The sequence below is a fragment of the Hemibagrus wyckioides genome, linkage group LG18 (assembly GCF_019097595.1).
Source record: "Hemibagrus wyckioides isolate EC202008001 linkage group LG18, SWU_Hwy_1.0, whole genome shotgun sequence".
In the NCBI taxonomy this organism is placed as follows: Eukaryota; Metazoa; Chordata; class Actinopteri; order Siluriformes; family Bagridae; genus Hemibagrus; species Hemibagrus wyckioides.
Window position 1 is genome coordinate 22743243 of NC_080727.1, and position 13268 is coordinate 22756510.

The 13268-nt window shown below is 39.8% G+C and overlaps 1 protein-coding gene across 2 annotated transcripts in view; it reads right to left on the minus strand.

The window, feature by feature from the left end:
• Positions 1-1394: 1394 nt before the first annotated feature.
• The window catches only part of caln2 (calneuron 2), a 45863-nt gene continuing 33989 nt past the window's right edge, over positions 1395-13268 (minus strand). Inside the window, exons 5-7 of one of the 2 annotated variants that reach the window (XR_009207233.1) lie at positions 8245-8401; positions 5998-6613; positions 1395-2037 (exon numbers count right to left, since the gene is read on the minus strand). Coding sequence is in view for 1 of the 2 variants with exons in the window: in XM_058415526.1 (XP_058271509.1) it covers positions 6486-6613; positions 8245-8401 (285 nt within the window). In the remaining variant the exon portion in view is untranslated. Of the gene's footprint in view, positions 2038-2800; positions 6614-8244; positions 8402-13268 lie in introns of those variants that run through there. The other variant, XM_058415526.1, reaches the window with a different exon arrangement.

Genomic DNA, 13268 nt, shown 5'->3' on the forward strand with positions numbered 1-13268 from the left:
TTATTGTTATGTAGCTCTATGTTGCAGCTCTATGTTTTTATGTAGCTCTATGTTGTAGCCCTATGTTGTTTTACATAGCTCTTTGTTGTAGCTCTATGTTGTGGTTGTAGATCTACATAAAGCAACATAGAGCTACATAAATAGCATAGAGCTACATAGATAACATAGAGCTGCATAAAACAACAAAGCTACATAAAACAACATAGAGCTACATAACAACAACATAGAGGTACAACATAAAGCTACATAACAACAATGCAGAGCTACATAACAACCACATAGAGCTACAACAAAGAGCTACATAAAAAAACATAGAGCTACAACACAAAGCTACATAAACAACATAGAGCTACAACACAGAGCTACATAACAACAACATAGAGCTACATAAACAACACAGAGCTGCATAAAACAATAAAGAGCTACGTAAAACAACATAGAGCTACATAACAACAACAACATAAAGCTACAACATAGATCTACATGAAGCAACATAGAGCTACATAAAACTACACAGAGCTGCATAAATAGCATAGAGCTGCATAAAACAACAAAGAGCTACATAACAACAACATAGACAACACAGAGCTACATAACAACAACATAGAGCTACAACACAGAGCTACATAACAACAACATAGAGCTACAACACAGAGCTACATAACAACAACATAGAGCTACAACACAGAGCTACATAACAACAACATAGAGCTACAACACAGAGCTACATAACAACAACATAGAGCTACAACACAGAGCTACATAACAACAACATAGAGCTACAACACAGAGCTACATAACAACAACATAGACAACACAGAGATACATAACAACAACATAGACAACACAGAGATACATAACAACAACATAGAGCTACAACACAGAGCTACATAACAACAACATAGAGCTACAACACAGAGCTACATAACAACAACATAGACAACACAGAGCTACATAACAACAACATAGAGCTGCAACACAGAGCTACATAACAACAACATAGAGCTGCAACACAGAGCTACATAACAACAACATAGACAACACAGAGCTACATAACAACAACATAGAGCTACAACACAGAGCTACATAACAACAACATAGAGCTACAACATAAAGTTACATAACAACAACGCAGAGCTCTTTGTTGTCGTTATGTAGCTCTCTGTTGTAGCTCTATGTTTTACGTAGCTCTTTGTTGTCGCTCTGTGTTGTTTTATGTAGCTCTGCATTGTTGTTATGTAGCTCTATGTTGTTCTATGTAGCTTTGTTGTTTTAATAGCTCTATGCTATTTTTGTAGCTCTGTGTTGTTTATGTAGCTCTATGTACCTTTATGTAGATCTATGGTGTAGCTCTATGTTATTTATGTAGCTCTATGTAGTTTTATGTAGCTCTATGCAGTTTTATGTACCTCTATGGAAAGAAAGAATGATCTCTGCACTGTGGTTGATACAAGGTGTTTATTTTCACATTCACTGTATAGGTCATTTATTCGATATACAAATGATACGTTCATATTTTCTTACAAGTTTAGTTTTTTCTTATTTAAAAATCATATTGCTATAATTTTACTGTCAATCCATAGCCTGCATGCAAAGTGTGTACCGTTATGCACATTATCCACCATCCCTTTCACGCTTCTTAAAAATAAAATGCATCGTATACATAAGAATAAATACATAATAGAAATTTCTTCTGAACATTTCACTTGGCATGCTAAAAGAGAGGATTCTGGATTGAGAGCAAACTAGATTCAAGAGCCCACTGTCCCCTTGACCAGATAAAAAAATCCAGAACGGATAATAAAAACCAACACAAATAATTTACACGCAAAATAAAAACTGTAATAAAGTGTAGTAAACAAAAGTATTTCAAAAAAGCTATACAGTCATAACACAAAACAGAAACAAATCCAGCCAAAAGTAGTCTTTTAACTGAAGACAGTGACCGCAGTAGATTTGGCTGTGATGTGTAGATGAAACTGAATGACCGGGGCATTAACAACCTGGAGATTTGTCCACATTCAGGCCACATGGCATCTACATGAATGGCACACAACAGAAGCGTAGACCTTATCATTAGCGTTTCTAGATAGACAGAACATTGCATATAGATTCTACAATTATATTTCTAACTGGAAATGATAGAAGCAAAAGATGTTTTATTGGTTTTTATGGATTTCTTTGAAATTTAGGTCATTTTAAGTAACAGACATCATCAATGTTTGCTTTCTCTTTAAGGATGGAAGGAAGGAAAGAAGGAAAGAAGGAAAGAAAAAAGGAAGGAAGGAATGAAGGAAAGACTGAAAGAAAGAAGGAAGGGAAGAAAGAAGGATGGAAGGAAAGAATGGAGGAAGGAAAGAAAGAAAGAAAAAAGAGAAAGAAAGAAAGAAAGAAAGAAAGAAAGAAAGAAAGAAAGAAAGAAAGAAAGAAAGGAAGGAAGGAAGGAAGGAAAGGAAAGGAAAGGAAAGGAAAGGAAGGAAAGAAAGAAACAAAAAATAATTAAGAAGGAAAAAAGAAAGAAAGACCACAGACTGCAAATTGACCAGACTCACTAGATGGAGCCACTGACCACTTATTCTTTCAACAGCAGCGTCCAGATCTCCTCAGGAGCACTGGCCATTAACAATCAAATGGAGGAAAGATCTGAAGAAGAACTCTAAATAATACAGTTTTGGATTCAGAATTATAATCTACAGTTTCGATAAGACAGAATATTATTCAGAACTGTGCACACGGTTAGATTCCAGGGAACTGACCTGTCCAGACACCACACCTTCTTCACTGGAGCTGGAACATTTCTATCGGATATTTGAATGCTAATAAATTTTCTGTCGCAGTTTCCTTTGAATTCTTTTGCCATCGCCTCCTGACTCTGGCTGGATTCTCTCTGTATGGCATCACTGCAGACCTGCCTCGGACATTCAGTCCTTTTTTTCCCCACAACATTTTATTATTTTAAGCGTATACCACAGCACCGTCCAGTCTCCAGTCTCTGATCTAATTTCTCCTTTTTTCTCCAGCAGCTCTGACAATAGCGTCGGCTTACGAAGCCAAGTCACAGGTTTATATCACCACGCTCCTTTCTAACACTTTATTGTTTCCATAGTAACAATTTACACAGGGACTTGCAAAGGCAGACAGTCCACATAAACACATGAGGAGTGTGTGAGGAGACGTTCATTTAATATTTTTGGAAGGAGTCTCCAGGGTCAGCTCTTTGTAACAGTCAGAGGTAAAGCTGTATGTTTTCAGAAAGGAGGGAGGGCTTTATGGTGCAGGTTGCATTAGTTTTATTAACTTAACGAACAAGGAAAAAAATGGGAGGACTGTGAGGGAAGTTATAACAGAAACTACACTGTATTGCCAAATGTTTTTGGACGTCTGTCTTTACATACACATGAACTTGACTCCCCATCCTTAATCCATAGGATTTAATATGGAGTTGTCCCGCCCTTTGCAGCTATAACAGCTTCAACTCTTCTGGGAAGGCTTTCCACAAGGTTTAGGAGTGTGTTTATGGGAATATTTGACCATTTCTCTAGAAGTGCATTTGTGAGGTCAGGCACTGATGTTGGACGAGAAGGTCTGGCTCACAGTCTCCACTCTAATTCACCCAAAGGTGTTCTATGGGGTTGAGGTCAGGACTCTGTGCAGGACAGTCAAGTTCCTTCACACCAAACTCACTCATCCATGTCTTTATGGACCTTGCTTTGGTCACTGGTGTGCAGTCATGTTGGAACAGGAAGGGGTCATCCCCAAACTGTTCCCACAAAGAGCATGAAATTGTCCAAAATGTCTTGGTATGAAGCTGAAGCATTAAGAGTTCCTTTCACTGGAACTAAGGGGCCGAGCCCAACCCCTGAAAAACTACCCCAAATCATAATCCCCCCTCCACTAAACTTTACACTTGGCACAATGCAGTCAGGCGAGTACCGTTCTCCTGCTAACCGCCAAACCCAGACTCATCCATCAGATTTCCAGACAGAGAAGCGTGATTGGTCACCCCAGAGAACATGTCTCCACTGCTCTAGAGTCCAGTGGCGGTCAGCTTTACGATGCAGCTGCTCGGCCATGAAAACCCATTCCATGAAGCTGTCTAAGCACTGTTCTTGAGATAATCTGAAGGCCACGGAGGTCTGTAGCTATTGAAAGTTCTGCACACTGTGCTCCTCATCATCCGCTGACCCCAATCTGTGATTTTACGTGGCCTAATTGCTTCCACTTTGTTATATTATCACTAACAGCTGACTGTGGAATATTTAGTAGTGAGGAAATTTCATGAATGGACTTATTGCACAGGTGGAAATCTATCACGGTACCACACTTGAATTCACTGAGCTCCTGAGAGCGACCCATTCTTTCACAAATGTGTGTAGAAGCAGTCTGCATGCCTAGGTGATGGATTTTATACACCTGTGTCCATGGAAGTTATTGGAACACCTGAATTCAATGATTTGGAAGGGTGTCCCAAAACTTTTGGCAATACAGTGTAATTCACGTGTTGTCTATTACAAAATACAATTGTATTAGGTGGTGTTAGTCTCTGGGTGATAATCAATCTAATCAACCCCATCATTCATTATATCCCTATAACAGCATGACCTGCTGTGTTTTATTCCTTACCCAAATCACATTTAATGGCCCATTTCATTCAATTATCTCATCAACTCTTCTCCAAAATGACAGATGACAGGAAGACAACTGACTGCTTCCAAAGAAAACAAAAAATAAAACCCAGCAAACCCTTTACACGTATGTGTAGAAACAGGTTCTGACATGCATGGACTAAACATTCAGGTATGCATCTAACAGACAGTTCTGCTATAGCGCATTATATACACAGACATGCATGCAGTGCTATATGAGAAAACATGACATCGCTACACTCTAACACGTAAACAGCGTGAACAGGCAAACAGGAATATCCAGACATTTAAATAGATTTAAAACAGTTATAGCATTTGCACTACAGAGAAAGGGTTACATACAGGAACAGGAGGATAAAAAGACAAGGTTAAGAGACAGACCAGTTTATTTCATGTGCACCTAAATGCTGCAGTCACTGTGCCTGAGTCTGAAAGGAAGGAGTAATCAAAAACGGACCAAAAAAAGTCCAAAAAGCTTTGTCATTAGACACTTCTGCAGAAGTGAATCACTGTACTGGTAATCAGACAAAATGTTGATCAGACCTTTAAAAGACCTCATACTCAGTTCAGAAACTGATCAGAAAGAATGACTTTAACCCTGATATGTCTTTACGTTGTTCCAACTGCTAACATAGCTATTCATTGTATTATAGCTACACATAGTTTTCCATTTACTGATACTGGAAAAGGGTGTTTTACCAAAAAATATCTACCATATTTTCCAGACTATAAAATGCCCTCCACCAGGCAGATGGATGTTTCACATTAAAGGTGGTGGGCTCAGGGATTTTATAAGACATCTGTCCTTATATTCAATTAAATATACTCTCAGAGGAGAAACACTTGACTGAGAGAAAATTCAGATGATGTGGACCACCAACGTCCAACCGGTCAGGAGGCATTTCTGCCTGTCAGTCAAACACGGTTTCCTGTACGACTGAAATCTTCATGATTATAAAGATACTGAAAAAATACATTTTGTCTGAGAAAACGGTTTCCTGTTGAACCTTTGGTGCTTTTGGTGATCTAAATGCAACTAACGACTGCGCTGCACGGGAATAAAAAAGATTTTCGTTTTTATTAACTTGACCACCTATAGAGCTAGGCATCAGAAAACTAACAGAATATATACTTGAATCCCACACTTTCCGTATTAGACGTACCTTTTAACTCGAGCAACTTATTTTCTGGAAAATATGGTATCATCCGTCTATCACTGTGCTTTGCTACAGCTTGTGTGACTCCATTTTTTAATCAGGAAATGCTCGCTCAATAGCAAAAAAACTAATGCTGTTCATTTGGACAGAAGCAAGTTTACATGCACATGCTCAAATACAGACAGTGAAGTGACCTTGATGGGAGATCCTGGTGAGTGGCGTCCTCCTCACGTCTCCTGTTTCCGATGGAGTCTGGAGTCGGTGAGAAGATGAGAGAGAAACACGCACAAATACGAGAAGGGGCCAAAATCTTATTGCATTATAGGGGCACCGGAGAGGAGCCCTTGTGTCTTCCTGTCAGAGAGATAAAGGGAGGGTAAACAACTGTTATTAGTGTTTTATCCTGTCCGCTTGTGACTTTTCTTACATCCGTGTGTTGGCTCCAGTTCTTCTGAGAAAGTTTGTTATATGCTTTAAAGCTGGATGCATAGAAGCCTTTAGAGTGCATTAAATTCAGAGAGTAGTGGGCTGGTGTCTTCAGCACAGTGGGACGCTTGCTCACTGCAAGCCCAGTTACGAAGCAATAAACGTCGACGACAGGTTTAGTTTATTCGCCGACTGTCTTGTTTGGCTAGATAAGTGGAGCAGAGGTAATATCACTCGGGGGTCACAGTGGACGGAGCTAGTCCATACCCTTACGCAACATCTGGTTGGCCGCAATGAGCATGACGCTGATGATGAAGGCCATGGCGAAAGCACAGATGAGGCTCTTGCGGACGCACGTTTGCCGATTCTTCCCTTTTGAGTGCACTAAAGAAGTCACAGAGAAGAGAAACAAATGGAAACCGATAGTGAAAACGATCGCTCAGACTTTGTGAAGGGACCGCGCATCGTTGTGTTCAGTATGTGCGTTGTGGTTGTAACACTCCAGTTCATTACCCATATTTCTTTCCACACGAGTGGACTTAAACAATCATATCCCTGCCTCGCCTCTCAGGATAGCTCTGAATGGCTGCCGAATAGCCGGTGAACAAAAAAGGCAATTTAAAGCAAACAGAATTATCAGCCGAAGGTGCGAAAACATGAACTGAAAAGAGAGATGATGTTTAAAGAAATGTGAAATCATGTTATATATCAGCCATGTAATGGTTTGGACCGGACCTACATTTATAGTATTATAATGTTCTATAAACAGATAAAAGGACAAAGATGAATAAAAGGAGCACTATTTTATATGGTCACAGGGGATAATGCTCCTTTAGGGAATCCCTACTTTAGGTTTAAACATAAAAGCTGATAAAGATATTTGCCTAAAATGGACACCGATTCACAGACCTTGGATTATACCTATCAATTATTACAAAGTTCATATGCTATTTTTTCCAATTTTTTCATTCAGCATTAAAAATACACGTTAATCCATTTTAAAAACCATTGCTCTAAAAGCACTCCAAGTGTCTGCTATGGGTCAAATTGTCCTGCGTAATATTCCTTATTTCCGGGCCACAGCCTAACAGGACCTCTGCTGCTCTAAGAATGGGTCTGGAAGTGTATCTGCAAATCTGCTCCTAATTTATCTCTCCGATTAAGGAATCAGATTCGTTCCTCCCATTCACTCTCACCAGGGGATTTGCTTTCAATCCCACCTGATTCATTTTTTCCCTCTACGTAGCCGTGTGAAGGAAAACCAGTGTCACTTACACTCCCTTGTGAGAAACTAGATCACATTATGCTTCTTTCCCTTCATTTGCCGGTCTGATCTCTGCCTTCCTGCCACATTCGCCCTAGTTTACGTTTTTTATCCATCTACTGTAATGTTCAGAGTGAAACCGAAGGCCATTCTCATCTCTGGCGCATTGCAAATCTGAACGGCAGATGAGACGAATGAATATGAATGAAAATGGCTGCATTCAGAGCAGAAAGGGAGGAATGAACAGTGCCAGATGAGTATGTGAAACAAGACATTATGGGCTATAACCCCTATGGCATCACTGCATCATTGTTTGAATGTAAAAATCTTTAATCATCACTTTCTCTCTCGTGTGCATGACAGACTCACGGTTCTCTTCGAGCCTTATGTACTTTTTAGTTGACTCTGTCGTGCTTTAAGGGGAAAGGCTTAACGGCTTAAAGGCGCTTAACATAATAGCCGATAGAATCTATAGATAAAGCAACAAATGTCCTCTTCAGCTGCTCTGTGGTCAGTTTGAGAGCCGTTATCACTGCAATACGGTTAACTGTGAAATTAAGGTTTTCCCACATAGCAGACTAAGTGAGAGGTAATAGAACAAACGCTTCTGAAGCCACCTAGGTCTAGCTAGCTACAACCACCATCATCTTTGTATTCACCAGAGAAGCCGTAGGCAAGAAACATGATCCACAATCAGCCAGCGATCATGTGAAACCAGTGAAATATCCTGCCAGCAGTCTTTACCACTCACCTCCCTCAAATTCAGTCTGGCAGTTTCCTGAGCTGTCCTTCAGGCTCTCCTCCTCATTCACAATGATGTTTTCAATGTCCTTCATTGTCAGATGGTCCCGAAAGGCATGGAACAGGACTTGTTTCAGCTCCTCCAGAGACATCTGCTGCATGTCAAACTGCAGGGAGAGAGAGAGAGAGAGAAAGAGAGAGAGAGAAAGAGAGAGAGAGAAAGAGAGAGAGAGAGAGAGAGAAAGAGAGAGAGCACAAGAGAACTTTGCTATGTCTCTCAGTGGAGAAACTGCAAAATAACATCTAAAAAGATAATTATGTTTATTTTGCTCAACACTGAAATAATTATTTCACATAATCTATCCCAAAAAATAGCAAAAAATAGCATATATATACACAGATCAGCCCCAACATTATGACCAGTGCCAGGTGAAGTGAATAAGACTGATGATCTCCTCGGCACCTGTTAGTGGGTGGGATATATTAGGCAGCAAGTCAACATTTTGTCCTCAAAGTTGATGTTAGAAGCAGGAAAAATGGACAAGTGTAAGGATTTGAGTGAGTTTGACCAAAAGGGCCAAATTGTGATGGCTAGACCACTGGATCAGAGCATCTCCAAAACTGCAGCTCTTGTGGGGTGTTCCCGGTCTGCAGTGGTCAGTATCTATCAAAAATGGTCTGAGGAAGGAACAGTGGTGACCACAAAACAGAAATAGTTCAGGAATGGTTTGATGAGCACAACAACCAGTTTGGGTGTTGACTCCGCCTCCAAATTCCCAAAATCTCAATCCAATCCAGCATATGTGGGATGTGCTGGACAAACAAGTCTGATCCATGGAGACCCCACCTCACAGCTTACAGGACTTAAAGGATCTGCTGCTAACATCTTGGTGCCAGATACCACAGCACACCTTCAGGGATCTAGTAGAGTCCATGCCTTGATGGGTCAGAGCTGTTTTGGCAGCAACACAATATTAGGCAGGTGATCATAATGTTATGGGTGATCCCCATATGTATGTATATATGTATGTGTATATATGTATGTGTATATATGTATGTGTATATATATATAGCTTACATTAGACTATCCCATTAATATTGTCATTGATTATGCTTAGGCACAGTAGGCATCATGGTCATCTTACACCTTCAAGGTCTCTGATTTAATCCTGGGTTTGTGATATGGTATGTGTCCCAAAAATTCTTCTGAATTTGCCCCAGTGAAAAAGCGTTCTAAATATGATTAATTGTACAGCCTTACGAGAGTGTACGACATCATGCTGGTACAGACCGTGTGAATCAGATTGTCACTGATTTGCAGTCAGGAACTAATTGGTATTCCAAAAGGCTTAATCCTATCTAGCCATAATTCATTCTGAAAAGTTTGTTAAAAATAAAATAAAAAATAAGGATAGCGTGAAATGAAGTATACTGATTACAAAAATAATGGACAAGGATGAGACAGAGGATGGTGTTACGCTATGTGGAGTCATTGATACTGGGACACCTCGGTAGAAGATGTTGCATATAAATGAAGGATTTATCAGAAAGGGACAAGCCTGAACGTTTTTTTTTCCACTTTACTTCCCAATTGATTTATGATGCCAGTCAACAAATTGACAAGAAAGGTACAAGACATCAGTACGCTACACCTATGGGAACATACAGATACACATTCTTGTGTATTATATCTGTCCTCACGCCTTCAAAGGATTTGGGCTGGATTGTCAGCAGAAGAAACACTGCAGATGTTTAATTACAGAATTAGAGACATACACACAGTCCATCCCTAAAACATGGAAAAATGTATTTCTCTCTCTGATGAGAGGAGACGTAATGGTGGGACAATTTTCGCTTTGGTTCAGTACTTTATTACCGGAGAGAAACAGACCAGAACATTTTAGCGTTTACCCAAAGATCTCACCAAATCCTTCAGCCAGCCTTTCAGTGATTTTTGGATGTTCTGTCCTCAGGCAATTGAGTGCAGAGTCAAAAAGAGTGGGTTTTCTATGGTCTTTATTATCCGCCGGCTTTTACTAATGCATTGACTAATCCCTTATCACACATTTCTGAAGCTTATATAAAACATGCGAAAGGCTCATGCTCGGAATCCTTAAACACTCCAGCGCAGAGGAGCCGAAAGTCCTCGGAGCGGCTCTTAGAATCTGTGCAGTAATTACAAAAATATTATAAACAGAGTGATGTAAAACAACAACGGTCTACTGAATTATATTGTTCTTGGGAAATCAATGCTCTTTATTCGTTTCATTTGTATATACACCTTCGTATTAGTCTAGACAGTTTTAATTTGCTATGCACGTGTGTGGCTTTCAGATTTGAACCGAATTGGATTACATGTATTAAATATTAATCAAATTCATTAGCTTGCCATGAACATTCACATCAGACCAACATGCTATGGGGAGAGTTTAGTCTGATCTGTCAGAGCCTGATCTGTCTCAGCCTTACAACTAGTCCTGCCCTTATCTCATCATTTCGGAAATTCATTTCATTTTATACATTTTATCCAATCATATTGACTTTAGCCTTTAGCCTATACAATATAAAATATATCAGAAATGAATCAACACAATGCTGTATGTTCGACAATATGGATTAATTTATTTATTTATGAATCATAATTTTATAGTCGTTTACAGTAGTTATAAATAGCAGGTATAACTTTAGTATAATATTATGTGTTTAATGTAGTGAAACTATGTTCCTGTGAGTACTTCCATTAAAGCAGCTACAAACGGTCATCCCCTCATCGACCTCTCTCTCTTCACTTTCTCCTCTTGAAGTTTATTAAACAAAAACTCATCATGTTATAGAGGAACAGGAATGGGAAAAACCACTGACTTTTCCAAAGCACTGACCCTGGAAACTCCAAACGGTAAATAAAAGTCTTCATATAAAAAGCGCTTTTATTATTTGCCTTGGATTCAGATCCCTGCATGAGTTGTTACCATAGAAACAATGACATGTAAGAATGTTATCTGTTATGTTATTCAACATTGTTCCTGATTTTAGCATTACTGTGTCTGTCTGTCTGTCTATCTATCTGTCTGTTTGGTGAACTGGCTATAATAAACTGTCCCTATGTGTGAATGAGTCTGTGATGAGACGTGTGTCACCACACAATAGACCGGTCCACAATGTATTTCCAACTCACACTTCATATTCCCAGGCCTTGTCTGGGCAGCGGATCCACCACAAATAAATGAACATTAATCATCTTGCCGAATAAATAAATAAATATAAACGTAACCTACTCCTGCATCTACTTACCCATAACCAAACTTAACACTCACATCTACCTCAGATAATCATTAGAACAGAGGTCTTTATTATCACCACATACATTACAGCACAGTGGAGTTCTTTTCTTCACATGTCCCAGCTGAGGAAGTTGGGGTCAGAGTGTAGGGGCAGATATATTACAGCGGAGATGTTGCTCAATTGTTTAGCAGTGGCAGCTTAGCTGTGCTGGGGCATGAACCCCAATCTTCCAAGCAACAATCCAGAGCCTTAACCACTTGAGCCACCACCACCTCCAAAAAAAATAGTCAAATGTTGGTGAACATCTTAACCAGGGATGAATGGGCTAGGGTTTGGAAAGCTGGAAAATACACTGACCAGGCATAACATTATGACCACCCGACTAATATTGTCTTGGTCCCCCTTTTGCTGCCCTGACCCGTCCTGCACTGTGTATTCTGACCCCTTTCTATCAGAATCAGCATTAACTTCTTCAGCAATTTGAGCAACAGTAGCTCGTCTGTTGGATCGGATCACACGGGCCAGCCTTCTCTCCCCACGTGCATCAATGAGCCTCGGCCGTCCATGACCCTGTTACTGGTTCACCACTGTTCCTTCCTTGGACCACTTTTGATAGATACTGACCACTGCAGACCGGGAACACCCCACAAGAGCTGCAGTTTTGGAGATGCTCTGATCCAGTGGTCTAGCCATCACAATTTGTCCCTTTTGGTCAACAGGTGCCATGATGAGGAGATCATCAGTCTTATTCACTTCACCTCTCACTGCTCACAATGTTATTCCTGATCGGAACAAGCCCTAACCAATAGAACCACCACTGCCCCATTATAATGTTGTATAATGTTGTTTTGTTACATTAACCAGACTGTATTAATACATCTCAAATCTAGAGCAGAATGTAAAACAAGGTCATGTACAGTGATGAACCCAGAAGCACCAGCAGCTTTTCCACTCCTTCTCGCAGACAGACTCAGAGCTCAGGACCTCAGGGATAAATGAAGGCCTGACTTCATTTTCATGGAGATTCACAGAAAGCTGAATTAGGATACTTTGCATTATGGAGCGATGTGGCGTAGTTGTAGATTTATTTCAACTCACGCTGTTTTTTTTTAGAGAGCTAGTCAGCAATAAAGTGACAGATGAGTCTTCTGTTGAAAGAACATTAAAGAGAGAGAGAGAGAGAGAGAGAGACTCCCTATCTGATAAGTGAACTCAATGAAATGTAACCTACATTTTTCTTATCCTGAATCCAAGAAGAAGCAGAACACACCACTAAACTGCTCACAGCTTGATTAATAATAACCCACATTCTGATACCTTAATTAAGGCCATTTTCATTCATTCTAATGAATCAGACGCAGCACTGACACTGGCTCGGGTGCAAATTTCTTGGTACACAAGTAAGAAATAAAACACAGTGCTGCATGCTGGGTGGGTGGTGTGATGCATCCACCATGGGGTGTATTATTTTCCCATAACCGCACATTCTGTAGCGCTTCATCCCTCTCATTTTGAAGCATATTTATTACAGTGAACACAATTATTTATTACAAAATACACACCATACTGTTTATCCATTGATAGTTACAGTTATGGAATGTACAAGTTAGCTCATGTTATTACTTACAGTACAGGAGCTGTAAATGTTCCATCCTTCACTTTCTCTTGGAAAAAACATAGCTTTATATTGGGAAAGTGTAGAAATTCCCATGATGGAAAAACAAAAGAGACAGCTCTACCTCTAACTCTTAC